Here is a 14,891-nt window from a genome sequence, read left to right as displayed (position 1 = left end):
CACCGGTTAATAAAGGATCCCAGGTGTGGGTTTCTACCAAAAAAATAGAGAAGATGATGTTAGTGAGCAATAAAAAACAAATGGCTCATATGTATCAACACAAAAAAGGAGAATATGGATAGAGAACTTTACCGCGAATTCAACAAAGAATCTTTCCTGTCTCTCCCAAGGCACACATGTCCAGCTATAAAATGGACCATCAAACTTGTTACAGAAAAATTTTGTTATCTTCCGAGTAAGGGAAGACTTGTCACGCCCAAACCTGTAAACACACAACAAAGCAAAGAAACAGTTACAGTCCATAACAATACTAAGATAAGCAAATAAACAGTTAATAACAATTCATAGACCAAGTCCATAAATCTAAGCTAAGTACCATAACAATTCTAACAATTCTAAGCTAAGTACCATAACAATTCTAAACAATCATAACAATTCTAGCCAAAAAACCATAAACTATGCAATTAGATTTGTTGAAATCATACCATGTTGTGTTCGGCTTCTTTATGGGAGAGAGGACTGTGGTGTATGCTTCCCTGCCAGATTGAGTGAGCAAGGCATTGATAATTTGGTGCTGGTCTTCCGCGAGATTCACCGGGAATAGAGCTTCTTCTTCTTCCGCAAATACACTGTGACCTTCGGATGGATAATTTTGAGCGTCAGAAGCTTGCTCGTGAGATCGAGAAGGTTGTTGTTGAGAGACAGGTTGCTGTTGACCGCGTGGAGATGGTTGCTCGTGAGATCGAGACTCTGGTCCTCGATGTGGATTGTGCGAGTTCGGGAACAACTGCGTCGGTGGTGGATAATCCCTCACGGATACTGACGGTTGCTGCGCGGGGACAACCGGCGGCGATGGCGAGGGCGTGAAGTCGTAACGACTTGGCAGAGGCGACGACGTTCTGGCTTGCGACGATGCCACACCTCATCTGCCTCGTCCTCTCTTCCTTCCACCACGACCACCCATCCTCTAATGGTTGAAGATATCTGGGATCAAGGGTTTTTGTCGCTAAATTTGGGAATTTCTGGGGAGATTTCAGGGTTGGAAGAAGAAAGGGAATTAGGGTTTGTCGAAAAGATTTGGGGATTTTTGCTAAGTGTTTCGATTCTCGATTGTTAAGGGTGGTTATTGGGCTAATGGGTTTGTTAACTTTTTTTTTTTGGGCCGAAATGTAGTCACAAAGTAGTCGCCAATTTCCGACTGGCTTAAATTAGTCGTTAAATTAATTGTTATATACTGACCAAGTTATGACTGTTTTACTTAGTCGCTAATTAGCGAGTAATTGCCGACTGTAATATATGAGACGTAAATTGAAGGCAAATCAGTCGCCAATTAGTCATAACATTTAGCAACTGATAAATCAGTCGCTAAATGTCGTCGCCAATTAACTGTTTTCTTGTAGTGTAATGTTTGTTAGATCAGATTGTTTTCGTAGTATTATTGTCTAACATATTCTTAAACAATCTGGTTTGTTTACTTGTAGAGCGGAAGATTTGTTTAGTGATAGTGATATAATTTCACACAGAGTTGAATTTTCTTAGTTCGTCGTGCATATAATTATGTAGATATAGTTAATTTCTCTTTGTAAATTCAAATTATCTAATAATTAGAAAAGATAATAAAAATAAAAATTAATAAATCTCAAGCCTGCCACATCATTACTATTATCCCATTGCGTATGTGAGGACTTTCATTTACTTTTGCATTAACGAAAATGAAAAACGTTATACATATTGTCATCACTTTGTACCGTCATTATTCTGGAAAGGAGTCAGATTTAAATGGAAGCCAATACGCAACACCATCACGTTTTCAATAAGATATATAGTATGTTTTGAGTTTTAAAAAAAACGTAAGGAACACGAAACCCTTTAATTAATCTATAACCAATATAAGTATTTGTAGCCAATCTTATATGATATGAAATAGCCAATCAGGTCATACCCTTGGCAGCAAAGTTGATTTCGTGGCCCACAATACATGAGAAGGGTTGCTTTTCCCAATCGCCGCACAACAAAATAAGAAGAACTTTGCTTTAATAATTGGTCTGTCGATGTGAAAATGAATTATTTTTTTTTCAATATTATTTAAAAAAAAAAAATTAAAGAGGATTTTGATATAGTATTTTTTTAAAAATCAACTAACAAGACTAAATTGATTATTCAATTTGCTACGAAAGAAAGTTGGGTTATAGAGTTGTACGTAGTATTATTTTTCAATTTGTGGATAGAACTTATAGCAGAACGTGCACAATAATTGATAACCAGTCAACCAAAAGAGGTGGTCTAGTAACGAATTAGAGCATCTCCAATAGTTTCCTTTAATTTTTCTTTTAAAATGAAATAAATTTATATAATATAGTACAGTAAATAAAATTTTAAAACTTTGTTTAGATATATATGAGATATATGTAAAACTATAAGGATCATTTCACAAATATACAAAACTAAAAAGTGAAATGAGGGAATGAATAGTATTCCCTCAAATTTGATGTAATACTGTTCATAAACTCATTTTTTCCCTCAAATGATGTACCATTGGAGAAGAGTTTCCCTTATTTTTTGATGTTTTCACTCAAAATGAGGGACCGTTAGAGATGGTTTTGTACTTGGTGAAAAACTCCATTTTTTTTCTTTAGATCAAAAATCAATTTTTTTGTTTATAACTATAAAATTTGGTTAGTCTCATTTGAACATGTCAAATTTGGCGTAATGTAAAATTTATAAATTAATCTTAATATTGGTTTGTAATTTTTAACTATCCCGAACTTTGAACCTGATCAAAGCCAAGAACACTCAAGAACAATAAGCTTTAAACCTAATTAAAGCTTTATTTTGAATAGTTATACTAAATATCTCTTTTGGTATTTTGAACATGATCATCACAATCCTACCATTTAAGAGAACGGAGAAGTGGTTGATTGGTTCCTAGAATTAAAGACCAATTTAACTTATTAGTAAATTGAAAGTTGCGAAAACATAAAAAAATAGAGATCAAATTAATCTTGACTCAATCAACATACTTGTTGTTTGATTTTCTCAATGATCTAAAAACATCTCCAATCTTACCTTATCTTTTACTCCAAATGTCATTTTAGAAAAAAAAATTCTTCAGTTCTACTCCATTTTCACCTCAAAAATGGGAGAATATCATTTTTTTCTCCAAATATAGAATAACTCCATTTTCAACTCTATTTTGCAGTTGAATTTTTTAATTTATAAATTAGGTCTTCACTTTTTATAAATTGTTAAAGCTATATTTTATTTATAATTTAGTCTTTCATATTATATATATTTAATTTAAAATGAAAGATAGATAAATTTAAAATTAAGGATAGAACATAAAAAGTATAAATTAAAATAACACAAATGGTGATATTTAAATAAGAATGTATTTTATTTTGTTATTTAAATATTATATAATATTATTTTAATATTATAATGGTTGAATTTTAAAATAATATTATAATTTATAAAAATTTTAAAAAGAAAGAAAAATTGAATATGTTCATTTGTAATTTTTATAAATAAAGTGTATTATTAGTAATTAATTTTAAAATATATAAAAAAACAATATACTTAAAATATTCATTTTGGAGTTGAAAATAGAAAAATACATTGAAGAGAAACTGAAATTCCTTTTGGAATTACTTTATTTTGGAGACAAAATTAAAGAATACATTGGAGATGCTGTAACTGATCGCCTCCTCTCTTCCATGTCACTATTCTTGTCACTTTGTCAGCTATTTTTAGTTTTATCACTAATTATCCAAGATAAAAAATGATAGTAGATAAATTTTATGTCATTTCTGTTTAAAACAAAAAAGAGCTGTTTCAGGATTATCATTTTGTTAAATACAAGTTTTAATTTTATTACAGGTTTTTCTCTCCAGTTTCTTATCCCCGTTGAATATGATATTTTATAAAATTAAATAAAATAGAAAAATGCGATAGTTACTTGAAAAATATAAATAAATCAAATCTATTTAAGAGTAAAATATTAAGTAATATATTAAAGATGATCTTAAGAACTTATCTCTTAAACATATCATTTTTTCTCTATGAAAATGTTATAAGAAAACATACTAATCATTTTTTATTAGCAGTTAATTTCGTACTATATCAATATGCATGATTGATCTGTTTTGAACCATTTAATCCAGAACCCGCATAACTAGAACCCGTCTTGGCCAATCTGGTTAGTTACAGCATGGTTGCGTGTAGGAAAACAAAATTAGATTGACACATTTCTACATATAAGTCTTTAAAAGTAAAATAATAAAGTTCTGGAAAGCTGTTGTTTTAAAAGTCGCTTTATAGGGATAAGCTTTCTGCAAAAGGTATTTTTTGCATGAAAGTTATACTAAGTAAAAGGATCATACCGTGAGTTGAATACTTAGATTTATCAATCAACATTAAGATGACGTTTATCTATTGGTGTGATGATCCTTTTTGTGACTATTGGGTGATCCAATTTGGATATAGGAACTGGCAACAGCAAAAAAGGAAAAATGAAAACATTTAATTAACAGTAACTTTGGGAATTGAGACCTTCACGTAATACATCATTTATCCCCGGTTAAAACAGAAAAGAATCAGCCTTATCTTCGGCTTTTCGGGGGTTACCATTTATTTCTCAAAAACTCAATAAATTCTCTAACACACAAAGGAAAGCTGAAAATAGCAAAGAAATAATCAGAAAGAAACCGATGGAAGACATGAAGAATGTGGTAAAACTGGTAAAACACAAACCCGTTCTTCTTATATCTTTTTTTTTGGTTCTGAAACCCGTTCTTCTTACAGTATAACCTTTATAAATTAATACTCGATAAATTAATAATCACTATAAATTAATAAATTTTACTGGTCCCAAGTCGGGCCAATGTAAAAATTCATAAAATTCGATAAGATAATAAGATAATATTTTTTTTTAAACTCTTATGTAAATATATGGTCCCAACAAAAACATAAATTAATAATTATATATATTTATGCAAATATATATAAATATAATATTCTAAAATATGACTAATGTGTTTACTTTTACTTAAGGTTGAAATTTCATTGGATCTTATCTCTTTAATTATTCTATAAGTAGTTTTTATTGGTGTTTTAAGATACACATTCAAAATTTATGATGATTTTTTGATGTGATAATTGGTTTTCTAACCTGTAAATGTTTTTAAATATATTGTAGTGTCATCTTCAATTTTATCATCTATAATACTGATAGTAGCCATGATTTTCTTTTATAACTTTTAAACTTATGAACGTGTATATTTTTACATGGACAATCCGATATAGTATTAAAAACTATTTTATTGCGATAATTATGATTGTTAATTATTATTATTTACATTATGAGATATGTTAAATGTTAAAATATAACATTTTTCCAAAGAAGTTTTTAAAAAATATAGGCAAAAAAACAGTTTTTTTCTATAAATTAATAATTATTAATTTACAGATAAATTAATATCACGATAAATTAATAAAATATCATGATCCCGACATTATTAATTTATAGAGGTTTTACTGTATATTTAATTAAATGGGCGTGTAAAAAAGGTTGTACAACTAAAAGATATACAGACGTACGTGGTGTATAGGATGCTCACCTGATTATTATTATTATTTTTTTGTTACACCTGATTATCACTCACGAATTAAATACAAGACCAATGGGTAATGGGATTTGGGACCCAATTCTATTTTCTCACTACATATAGCGCAGAAATGTAGAAAACTATTTAAACAAAAAAGAAAGCGTAAAAACATCTATAACTAAAGTAGGCCCCCCGCTGGTAAAGAAAAAAGTACAGTATTAGACTTCAAATTGAAAACACCAGTAATAATAATTTAAACTAACACATTTGTTTGAATAACTATAAATTACCTTTTTTCACAATTAAGAAAATTCAAAATTGATCCATATGTTCAAAAAAATGAGAAGAAAAAATCGACATTTAAAATCAATGAAAAAAACTGATTATTTTACATTATTATTGTAATAAAACTTTTAAACATTATATACTACTGATACATTTTTGGTAAAAACCTAGGGAAACTAGGTACAATCCAAAAAATACAGTCAACATGATTCATTAAGATGGGCTGGACTTCGTTTATATCTAAGCCCATTTATTTCAAAATATACGAAAACAAAGCAAAGCTTGCCTCACCTAAAAAAAAAAAAGTAAACCCACACAATCACCAAAGATTCCAAGAATCTTTTGCAGAAAATTATTCCTCCCACAAAGGATCTTCTTAAACCCACCAAAAACCCCGGGAAAATCTAACTTAAACCACATACTTACATACATACATTAATATACGTATCGATAAATACGTATTTTAGTAACTCCAAAGCGACTATTCTTCGTAACACCTTTCTTCTTCCACGTACACACTCGTATTCATATCAATGTACGATCTCGGCGGCGACATCAACGGCTCCTCCGCGAGCCTCATCATCATTCCGGCGAAACCCTCTCCTTCCTCCGACGTGGCAAGCTCGCCACCACCGGACGAGGGAAAAACCGTAATTTCATCGCCAAACTCCGGCGGCCTGAAAATCTCCGCTGCTTCCGCCGCCGTGCGCCTGATTGTGTCTGGATCGATGGATTCCGGCGCCGGTAACCGCCAAGCGGAGTCGGAGAAATTTAAGCACGCGGTTCTCCCGCGCAGAGCAAGAACCGCCACGTCGTGAGCACGCGCAGCCATCTCCGCCGTGGGATAAGTGCCGAGCCAGATTCGACGCTGGTGAATCGGTTCTCTGACTTCGCAGACCCATTTGTCGCCGTTCCTCCGCCGCACGCCTCTGTAGATTGGGTGACGTGTCTCCTTGAAAATTCTCCGCCCTGCACGCTTCTTCTTCGGTCGCATCTCCGCCAGGGAAATGTCGTCGTTTTCCATTTCCGATCTGTTTTCAATGAAACAGAGTCGAATGTTTAGTATATATACATTAAAAAAAAAATCAATTTTATACGGATTCCGATTTAGAATATGTTAAAAACTTAATATTCATACGAACTATCATATACTTGATTCTTTAAATGGAGATAAATCCAAAATTTACTTGAGTTTGAATCATAGCTTTAAACAGACTAAAATGGAAAATAAGTAAAACCACAACAGAAATCCCAAAAGTTCAACGGATTCCGAGTTATGAATCTGTAAAAGGCGAAATTTACACGAACTAACTCTCAAAAATTAAACTGAATTCAATTCAAGATTATAACTTGACTTTGAAACACAGTTAAAAACAGAGTATAACATAATGCAACAAATACTGAAAAACAGAATGTTTGAAACTTTTAACGTGTTCAAGATAGTTGTATTTTACTCTAAAGAGGAAGCTCATGAGATTACCTCGAATTGTATGAACGTATCTCGAAATTGTGTTTTATGGAGTTTGCTCTGTTTTTGGTTGAAGAAGAAGAGTGAAGTGAGAAGAGAGTATATAGGCTACTGTTGTGGGATCCACTAAGTACGAAGCGGACACGCGTAGGACAGGTTAAAGATATCCTCTTATGAAGCCCCAAGATTAATGCTGGCAATAATAACGTCATTATTTATATAATAGCTGTTTTTTTTTCTTTTATAATGATTTTATTTGTATAATACTAGCTGTTAATCGTTAAAATGTTTTGTTTGTTAAATTCTTTTTTATTAATGAAGTTATATACTATGTGCCATTCACTACACAAATATATATTAATACTATTTGTATAAAGTTTATATTTCTATTTATGTTTTGTTCTTTAACATTTATTGATATAATGATATGTATTTCCAATATTTTTTTATCATTTTTTTTTATTTCTTCGTCAACTACGTATTGAAAATGAATACTCTATATATAGGAATTCTTTAATTTTTTTATACTTCGCTGTAAATAATTATTCACTGTTTTTAAATTCTAAATCATTTGCGATGATTAACATTAGTAGTAACTAGTAACCACTAACCACAGAACATGTATGACTAAATATCTATTAATATTTGTTAAAACAATATATATATATGTATGAACATGTATATATATATATATTGGTATGCCCTTTACAAAAAAGATGAATATATCTAAATTTAGTTGAAGTCATTTGCTTCGGTGATTTTAATTAATTCAGTATTATAAAGTCATTATACTAAAGTTTAGGAATTTAAATGCGTCATATATTGAAAATGATAAGAACAAAAAGGTGAAATTCATGCAAACATATTAATAGAATCTGTTATTTTGCTTTGTTAGATTAATTTTATTCTGATGGTGTAGGTGTAGGCGTAGCTAACATCTTTTGAAAAGATCTTCTAATTGTATACGACAAAACAAACCTCAATGCCTCCGATAAATTTTCAAAACTTATGACAATTCTATATCAAACATTTTGTATAAGAGTCCTTTGAGAACATGTTGATTTTGATTTTCTATCGCATTAATCACAAAATAGCTTTATTCCTCCAAATTTTTTACTCAATTCAATCACGGATCAATTCTGACTACTTGGTACATAAGGGAAAACGCAATCGGAAACATAATACCAACACACACCATCACTGAATTTTAAGCACGTGACCTTTTATTGGGTGAATTTTGAGCACGTGTTCGATTAAGGAAAACTAGCTGTGAATAACACGTGGGTTTTCCGTGGGGGTAACATTTTTCACTGTTCATTCATCTTCGCTTTCTTTGATTATTAACTTGAAAGTTATTACGTGTTAATTACACAACTATGGGCCAAAAACCTATCAAAAGAAATCTAGACCCAAACAAATATTGGACTCTTGGGTTTAAACCTAGTATTTAAGAGGATTGGCTATCCGTAAATTATCAATTAACATATGAGATATACATCACAATATACTTTGGTCGGTCACATTTCACTCCGAATGTAATCTTCTTCACTTACAATTGAAACAAGTTTTTGAAATGTTCTGGTTCTAACATAATATGTTTTCAATTTCGTGAGAGGGTAAAGTAACGAATTCTCTCAGACTTAATTAGTTGATCCTTTTATTATATTAAAACAAAAGTATTTTTAGTGTTTGCTCCAAACATTTTTAAAGTTTTTTAATAAATTATGTTTAAAAACAGTTTTAAAATTATCCCAATTTATTACAATATTATTTAAAAATAAAGTTTATATATATATATTTAATTCTAAAAATTAAGATATTTATTCAGATTACTTTAAAATTTTCAAATATATAAATTAGATTTAATTTAATTTCAAACTATTCAAAAATTTTTATATTTAAATGTAATTTCAAAAATTTAGATATTTATTTAGATTATTTTGGATTTGATATATGATATGTTATTGTATTTTTTATCATAATCAATCAGTCTAAAATTACACATATTAAAAATAGTAAATATTTATATCATACAATAATATGATCAAACGGATTGAATATATGTTTTTATAATTGTAGTATTAATTAAAAAATATATTATTTTGTATTTATATTTAATTCAAAAAATTTAGATGTATCTATTTGAATTTGATTTAAGTAATTCAAAATTTACATAATAATAAAAGTTTACAATTAACATTACATTGTTATATACATAAATAACTGATATTTTTATTCATTTATATGATAACATTTTTTTTTATTTAAGAAAAATTAAATCTACAAAAATAAATTATATCTAAATACAAAATAAATATAAATTATATTACAAATTTTTATAAACAAAAAAATAAAAAAATTTATGTGTGAACACACGGATTAGAATCTAGTATCAAATTAAAAGCACGTAAAAAATCAATAAGTAAACCAAAATAAAGAGAAAATAAATTCGATATGCTTTATTGATGTCCAATAAAACCAAATATAATTAATATGATTGTATAAAATTCAATTATTTGATAATTGTCAAAATACTTTAGAAGAAAAATAGTCATATATTTCTGAATTAAGCGTCACAATAGCTTTGTAATCACATCAAATGTTTCAAACATTCTTGACTGTTTGTTGATCGACCTACGTCACAATATGCACCACCTAAGTCGATTAATCCTATGAAATCATGATAACTCTACTACGAATTATTGAATAATTATGAATTTTTAAGAACATCTGCAGTAGGAGTTTTTCATAGAATCTCTCACCATTAAAAAAAATAAAAAATAATAAAACGAAAAAAAGAGAGTAAGATGACTTTGAGGTAATCATTGAGAAATTCTCAAACTATGTGTTTTTCTGTTATTGATTTAATATTTTTTTTCAAAACTAAAATTTAAATATAAAATTCAATTTTATTAAAATATTAATATTATTTTGATGAGAGACTTAAAATAGATTTCTCACTGGAGATGGTCTAAAAAAACTTCTCAGTAACTAAATAACAAACTGATTGTCTAATGATATGTAGTTGATAAAAGCTTAATCATACTGAAACAAAAATCATATAGGTGAACCAAAACTTCACACTTACCAAAAGAATTTACTTTACCAGATCCTAAGTTTGATGTCTATAAATCTTTTTATTCTTTTAATTTTTGTCGTGATGTGTATAAATTAATCTTCAACACAATGAAATATTATAGGTTTAAAAGATATAAAGATGACTGCCCCACTACTATTTAATGACCATCATTGGTCCTAATCAAATTCAAAACCAACCATTTAAATAATTTGATCATATGAATGTTACATTTCGTCATTTTTAAGTCCCAAACGTATAGAGTCAAAGTACTCAACAAGGTTTTCCCCATACATACATGTTTTTCGTTATTTTTTTTTCTGAAAACATATAGATATGAGATCGTAAAAAAATATATGTAGCATAGTGTAATTTCAATAGTAAATATAAGATATATAGATTTACTATGTATATAAAATAGTTCACTTTATAATATTTATTTATATATATACCATAATGTTTAGTTTAAAAAAAAACTAATATATGTAGCCAGGGCCGGATCTGGGGACAGACTGATGAAACATCCGCCTATAGCTCCCAAAACTTTTCTTTGGTTATTTGCGAATTTTTCAGCCTCCAAATCACAAAAAAAATATTTATTCTTAAATTGTTTCTAGTCCCCAAATTCTCAAATCCGGCCTTGTATGAAATATAGTGTAATTTCAATAGTAAATATATGATTATAGAGTCACTAATATTAGACACGGGAAGATTTTTGCCAGTTAGGATAAAACTAAAAGTTAACAACAACTTACCCCTATGCATCGTTCATATTAAACATTAATAAAGTCTCGTACAATATCCATCCTTAACTGTTTTTTTGTTTGGTTAATCTATATGTTTGTTTAATATATAGGCACACATATGGTCTTGGTTTGTTCCTAAATATGATACGAACTAGCTTTTAACTTATCCGGCCGCAGCTATTTCTTCAGCTACTATGCCATCTCGTTCGTATTCCAGCGCCTCTCTAGCTCTACAACAATTACTACAGCTAATAATACACAAGTCTCCTCAGGCTCAGCCATCTCCAGGTACCGAGGAATCCGGAGCCGAGGCAGAAAGTGGGTTACCGAGATCCCAGTTCCCAAGAAGAACAAGCGTATATGGCTCGGGCCGGGACTTACAAAGCTTATGAGAGATATTAGGAAATTAAACTAGCCGTTTAGAAAGAAAAAAAATTGATGTAAAAATATATTTGAATAACCTTATGTCAGAATTTTATATGTATATCGTTTGTTTAATTGATGTTAAGTTAGCATCACTTTATTTTTGTATATACAAAAGTTGGATATTCTATTTGCTTCATGTGAAAAAATTGTAAAAAATTTAACCTGTAATTGATGTGAAACCAACTGAAAGTACTCCATGACATTTATATACAGTAGGAGAAAAGTAATAGCATTGAACATATTTTATTTTATTTTCTCTTGTGCTATTTACTATATGGAGAAAAGAAAACTACAAGCATACTGACCCAATGAGAATATGAGATATTTAGGCTATTGGGCCTCAATAAAGGAACCAGAATCAAAATATTTTATTTTTTGGTTTAAAATATTCTTCACACTATGTATTCCATTTTGAACCAATTTCCTGCAGACTTCAATAAATAAAATCTGTATGTATAAATCTGTACATCCTCATCTCGTTTATAATCCATCGTCACAAGTATAATATATGAACTACATTATAAATTATGAACGTACATGTCTAAATCGTCATCCATCATAAAAGTTCTTGATAAACCATACAATTTTTTTTCTCAAAAATATTATTTATAGATATTTGTTACCTTTTGCAGCTAAAAATAACCCCACCAAACACAAACACAAACACAAACAAAACACACTTTAAAAACACACTTTATTGGGGAAAACCCACGCAATAGACACGCACTTTCATCTCATATTTAAAAGCCTTAATTCTCTAATTTTTTTCACTAAAACCCTAATCCATTTCTTACATATATATATATATATATCTCTATATATATATATTATTTATATATATGGGTGACCCTAAAAATCCTATCACGGAAAACTCTTGTCCACTTGCTACTATCACTACTACTCATACTACGACGTCTACTGTTTCTTTTGCGGCTTCTTCTTCTACTACAAGTGGTAATGATAATGATACATTAATGGCCACTACCTCCGGCACCATCTCTCGTCGGAAAAAGCATCCGGTTTACCGGGGAATCCGTTGCCGGGGCGGAAAATGGGTCTCCGAGATCCGAGAGCCTAAGAAGACAACACGTGTCTGGCTCGGAACTTATCCCACGCCGGAGATGGCTGCTGCCGCCTACGACGTGGCGGCTCTTGCTCTTAAAGGTGGAAAAGCCGTCTTGAACTTCCCGGATTCCGTCGGTTCTTACCCTTTTCCGGTTTCCTCCTCCGCAGCTCATATTCGAATCGCTGCGGCTACGGCGGCTGCTACGGTTGGGGCTGCGGCTGCCAATGCGGCTGTTAAGGGAGGTGAAAAGAAGGGAGAGGAAACAGTTTGTGATGTGGCGGGATCTTCAGCTTATATGGAGTTTGTGGATGAAGAAGAGCTATTGAACATGCCTGGTTTGCTAGCGGATATGGCAAAGGGGATGATGGTGGCTCCGCCGTGGATGGGATCTCCTCCGTCAGATGATTCGCCGGAGAATTCTGACGGAGAGAGCTTGTGGAGCTATTGATTGATTGAAATCTGTTTAGTTTTGTGTTGGATGCTCTTCTATGCGAAATCATCTTTGTGTTATTTTATCCTGATGATGATCACTTGTTTGAGATGGTTTGTTAAATAAATTGTATGTTTTTCATTTTTCAAGAATCAAGAAGACAAATCTTTCTTATTAGTTTTAGTCACATTTGTCTTTTGGAGTGTTCTTGAATTAGGGCTCTGGGGAGTTCTTTTTTGTTTTCTAAAGTTGGGGCGTTCTTGAATTTTGGGATTAGGGCTTTTCTTAGTCTATACAATTTTTTCTTGTGATTGTCGTCTCTTACGTTGTCATGATGACAATTTACTTAAAAGAAATGGTACAACGTTTGCTAAACAAAACTAGGAACTAAGAAAATTAAAAGAAACAAAAATGAATCTCCTAAGAGCATCTCCACTAGAAAATTAAAAGAAACAAAAATGAATCGGTTTCCATGGCTGAGAATCGTCGGACCTTGTCTACCTCCGATGGCATAAAGCTCCCAACGTGAACAAACTCCATATATCGGATCCTTGGCATCCTCTGCACTAGTCCTTTACCAAAACGGTTATAAGCCACTGTGACTTGCATCTTCAGGTGTTGTGTAGATGATGGCATTGTGGATTTGCTCTACTTGTTTGTTGAGCTTCAGGTGCCGCAACATCATCACTCCACTCAGAAGCAAAGCTGTCAGGTACGCCAGGTTCTACACAACACCGCCAAACAAGAACAAACATTTAAATCATAAGCTAAGGATTAAATCAAGTTCTCTTGTGCAGAGATGTTTGCAGTGGATGCATAGACGAGACCCTAATGCTAGGTTGGAAAGTTATTAACATCATTCAAGTATAACAGGCATGAGGATCCAACATGAAGTTCTGCAATAGAAACTAGAAACGTCGGATTCGTCGCCATCAAAAAGCATCGACCAAAACGAAAAATGGTAGCGAGAGAGAGAGTTTCCACCCAAAAAAAAACAATTCCGCCCACTTATTTTCGTACACGTGGCTACGAAGTGGCGCCTCTTACCTAAAGAGCGATACAACAGAAATTTAGAATTTTTTCTTTATTTTTAATGCTTATTTCCTATGATTCTGTGCCAAATATATGTTAAAAGATGCTGATGGAGATGCTCTAAATAGATTGGGAAAGGCAATCTGGTAAATAAATAGGATTCAATTCAGGCTCGGTTTTCGAATCCTATTTGAAGCAGTTCAGATGCAAAGTAATGGTTCATCGTACCCGTGATAAATCATATGAACAAAATCTTGTTTAAAGATCAAGATATGAGATTAAAATATGTCCCAGTATTGTTTTTTTAAATAAATCCAGAGATTTCCATAGATTGATCAAGGTATTTTAAGAGACAAGTTTTTGTACCTAACTAATTAATTCCAAAACTAGTCTCATACTAAATTAATTATGAAAACTGCAACTGTTGGCTATATACATAATTATAAAAGCAAAATAGTTTGAATTTGACATGTCGGAAGTCGCAACAGTCGATTTGTTCTTTTCTTATTAATCTCTAATTCTTGTCAAAGCAACATGAAATGTCTTATTAATTTCACCAATGAGATCACATAGAGGGTGGTAAATTAAGGAACTAGAGAATGTGTTACTTTTCTTTTAATCATGTTTAGTATTTAGTTCTATAGAGCAATTAGCTTTCAACTTTTATTTATATTGGTAAAAAAAATTAGATTCAATGCTTTTAGGGTTTTTAGAAATGGTAAAGGTAAGGGACAGGTTTCACTTCCGTTATAATGACCA

At 31.0% G+C, this 14,891-nt stretch overlaps 2 protein-coding genes across 2 annotated transcripts; one reads left to right on the top strand and one right to left on the bottom strand.

Annotated features, from left to right (window-relative positions):
* Positions 1–6,269: 6,269 nt before the first annotated feature.
* On the bottom strand, positions 6,270–6,912 carry LOC18010284 (dehydration-responsive element-binding protein 1E). The gene has a single exon (XM_006391727.2). The coding sequence runs from the start codon at positions 6,910–6,912 to the stop codon at positions 6,370–6,372; it is 543 nt and encodes a 180-aa protein (XP_006391789.1). The 3' UTR covers positions 6,270–6,369.
* Positions 6,913–12,443: 5,531 nt separating this feature from the next.
* Positions 12,444–13,181, top strand: LOC18010306 (ethylene-responsive transcription factor ERF026). The gene has a single exon (XM_006391726.2). It carries the CDS (start codon positions 12,444–12,446, stop codon positions 13,116–13,118), a length of 675 nt encoding a protein of 224 aa, XP_006391788.1. The 3' UTR covers positions 13,119–13,181.
* Positions 13,182–14,891: the final 1,710 nt, after the last annotated feature.

Source organism: Eutrema salsugineum, unplaced genomic scaffold (assembly GCF_000478725.1).
Source record: "Eutrema salsugineum unplaced genomic scaffold, Eutsalg1_0 scaffold_8, whole genome shotgun sequence".
In the NCBI taxonomy this organism is placed as follows: domain Eukaryota; kingdom Viridiplantae; phylum Streptophyta; class Magnoliopsida; order Brassicales; family Brassicaceae; genus Eutrema; species Eutrema salsugineum.
This window is presented reverse-complemented; position numbering and strand designations above follow the sequence as displayed.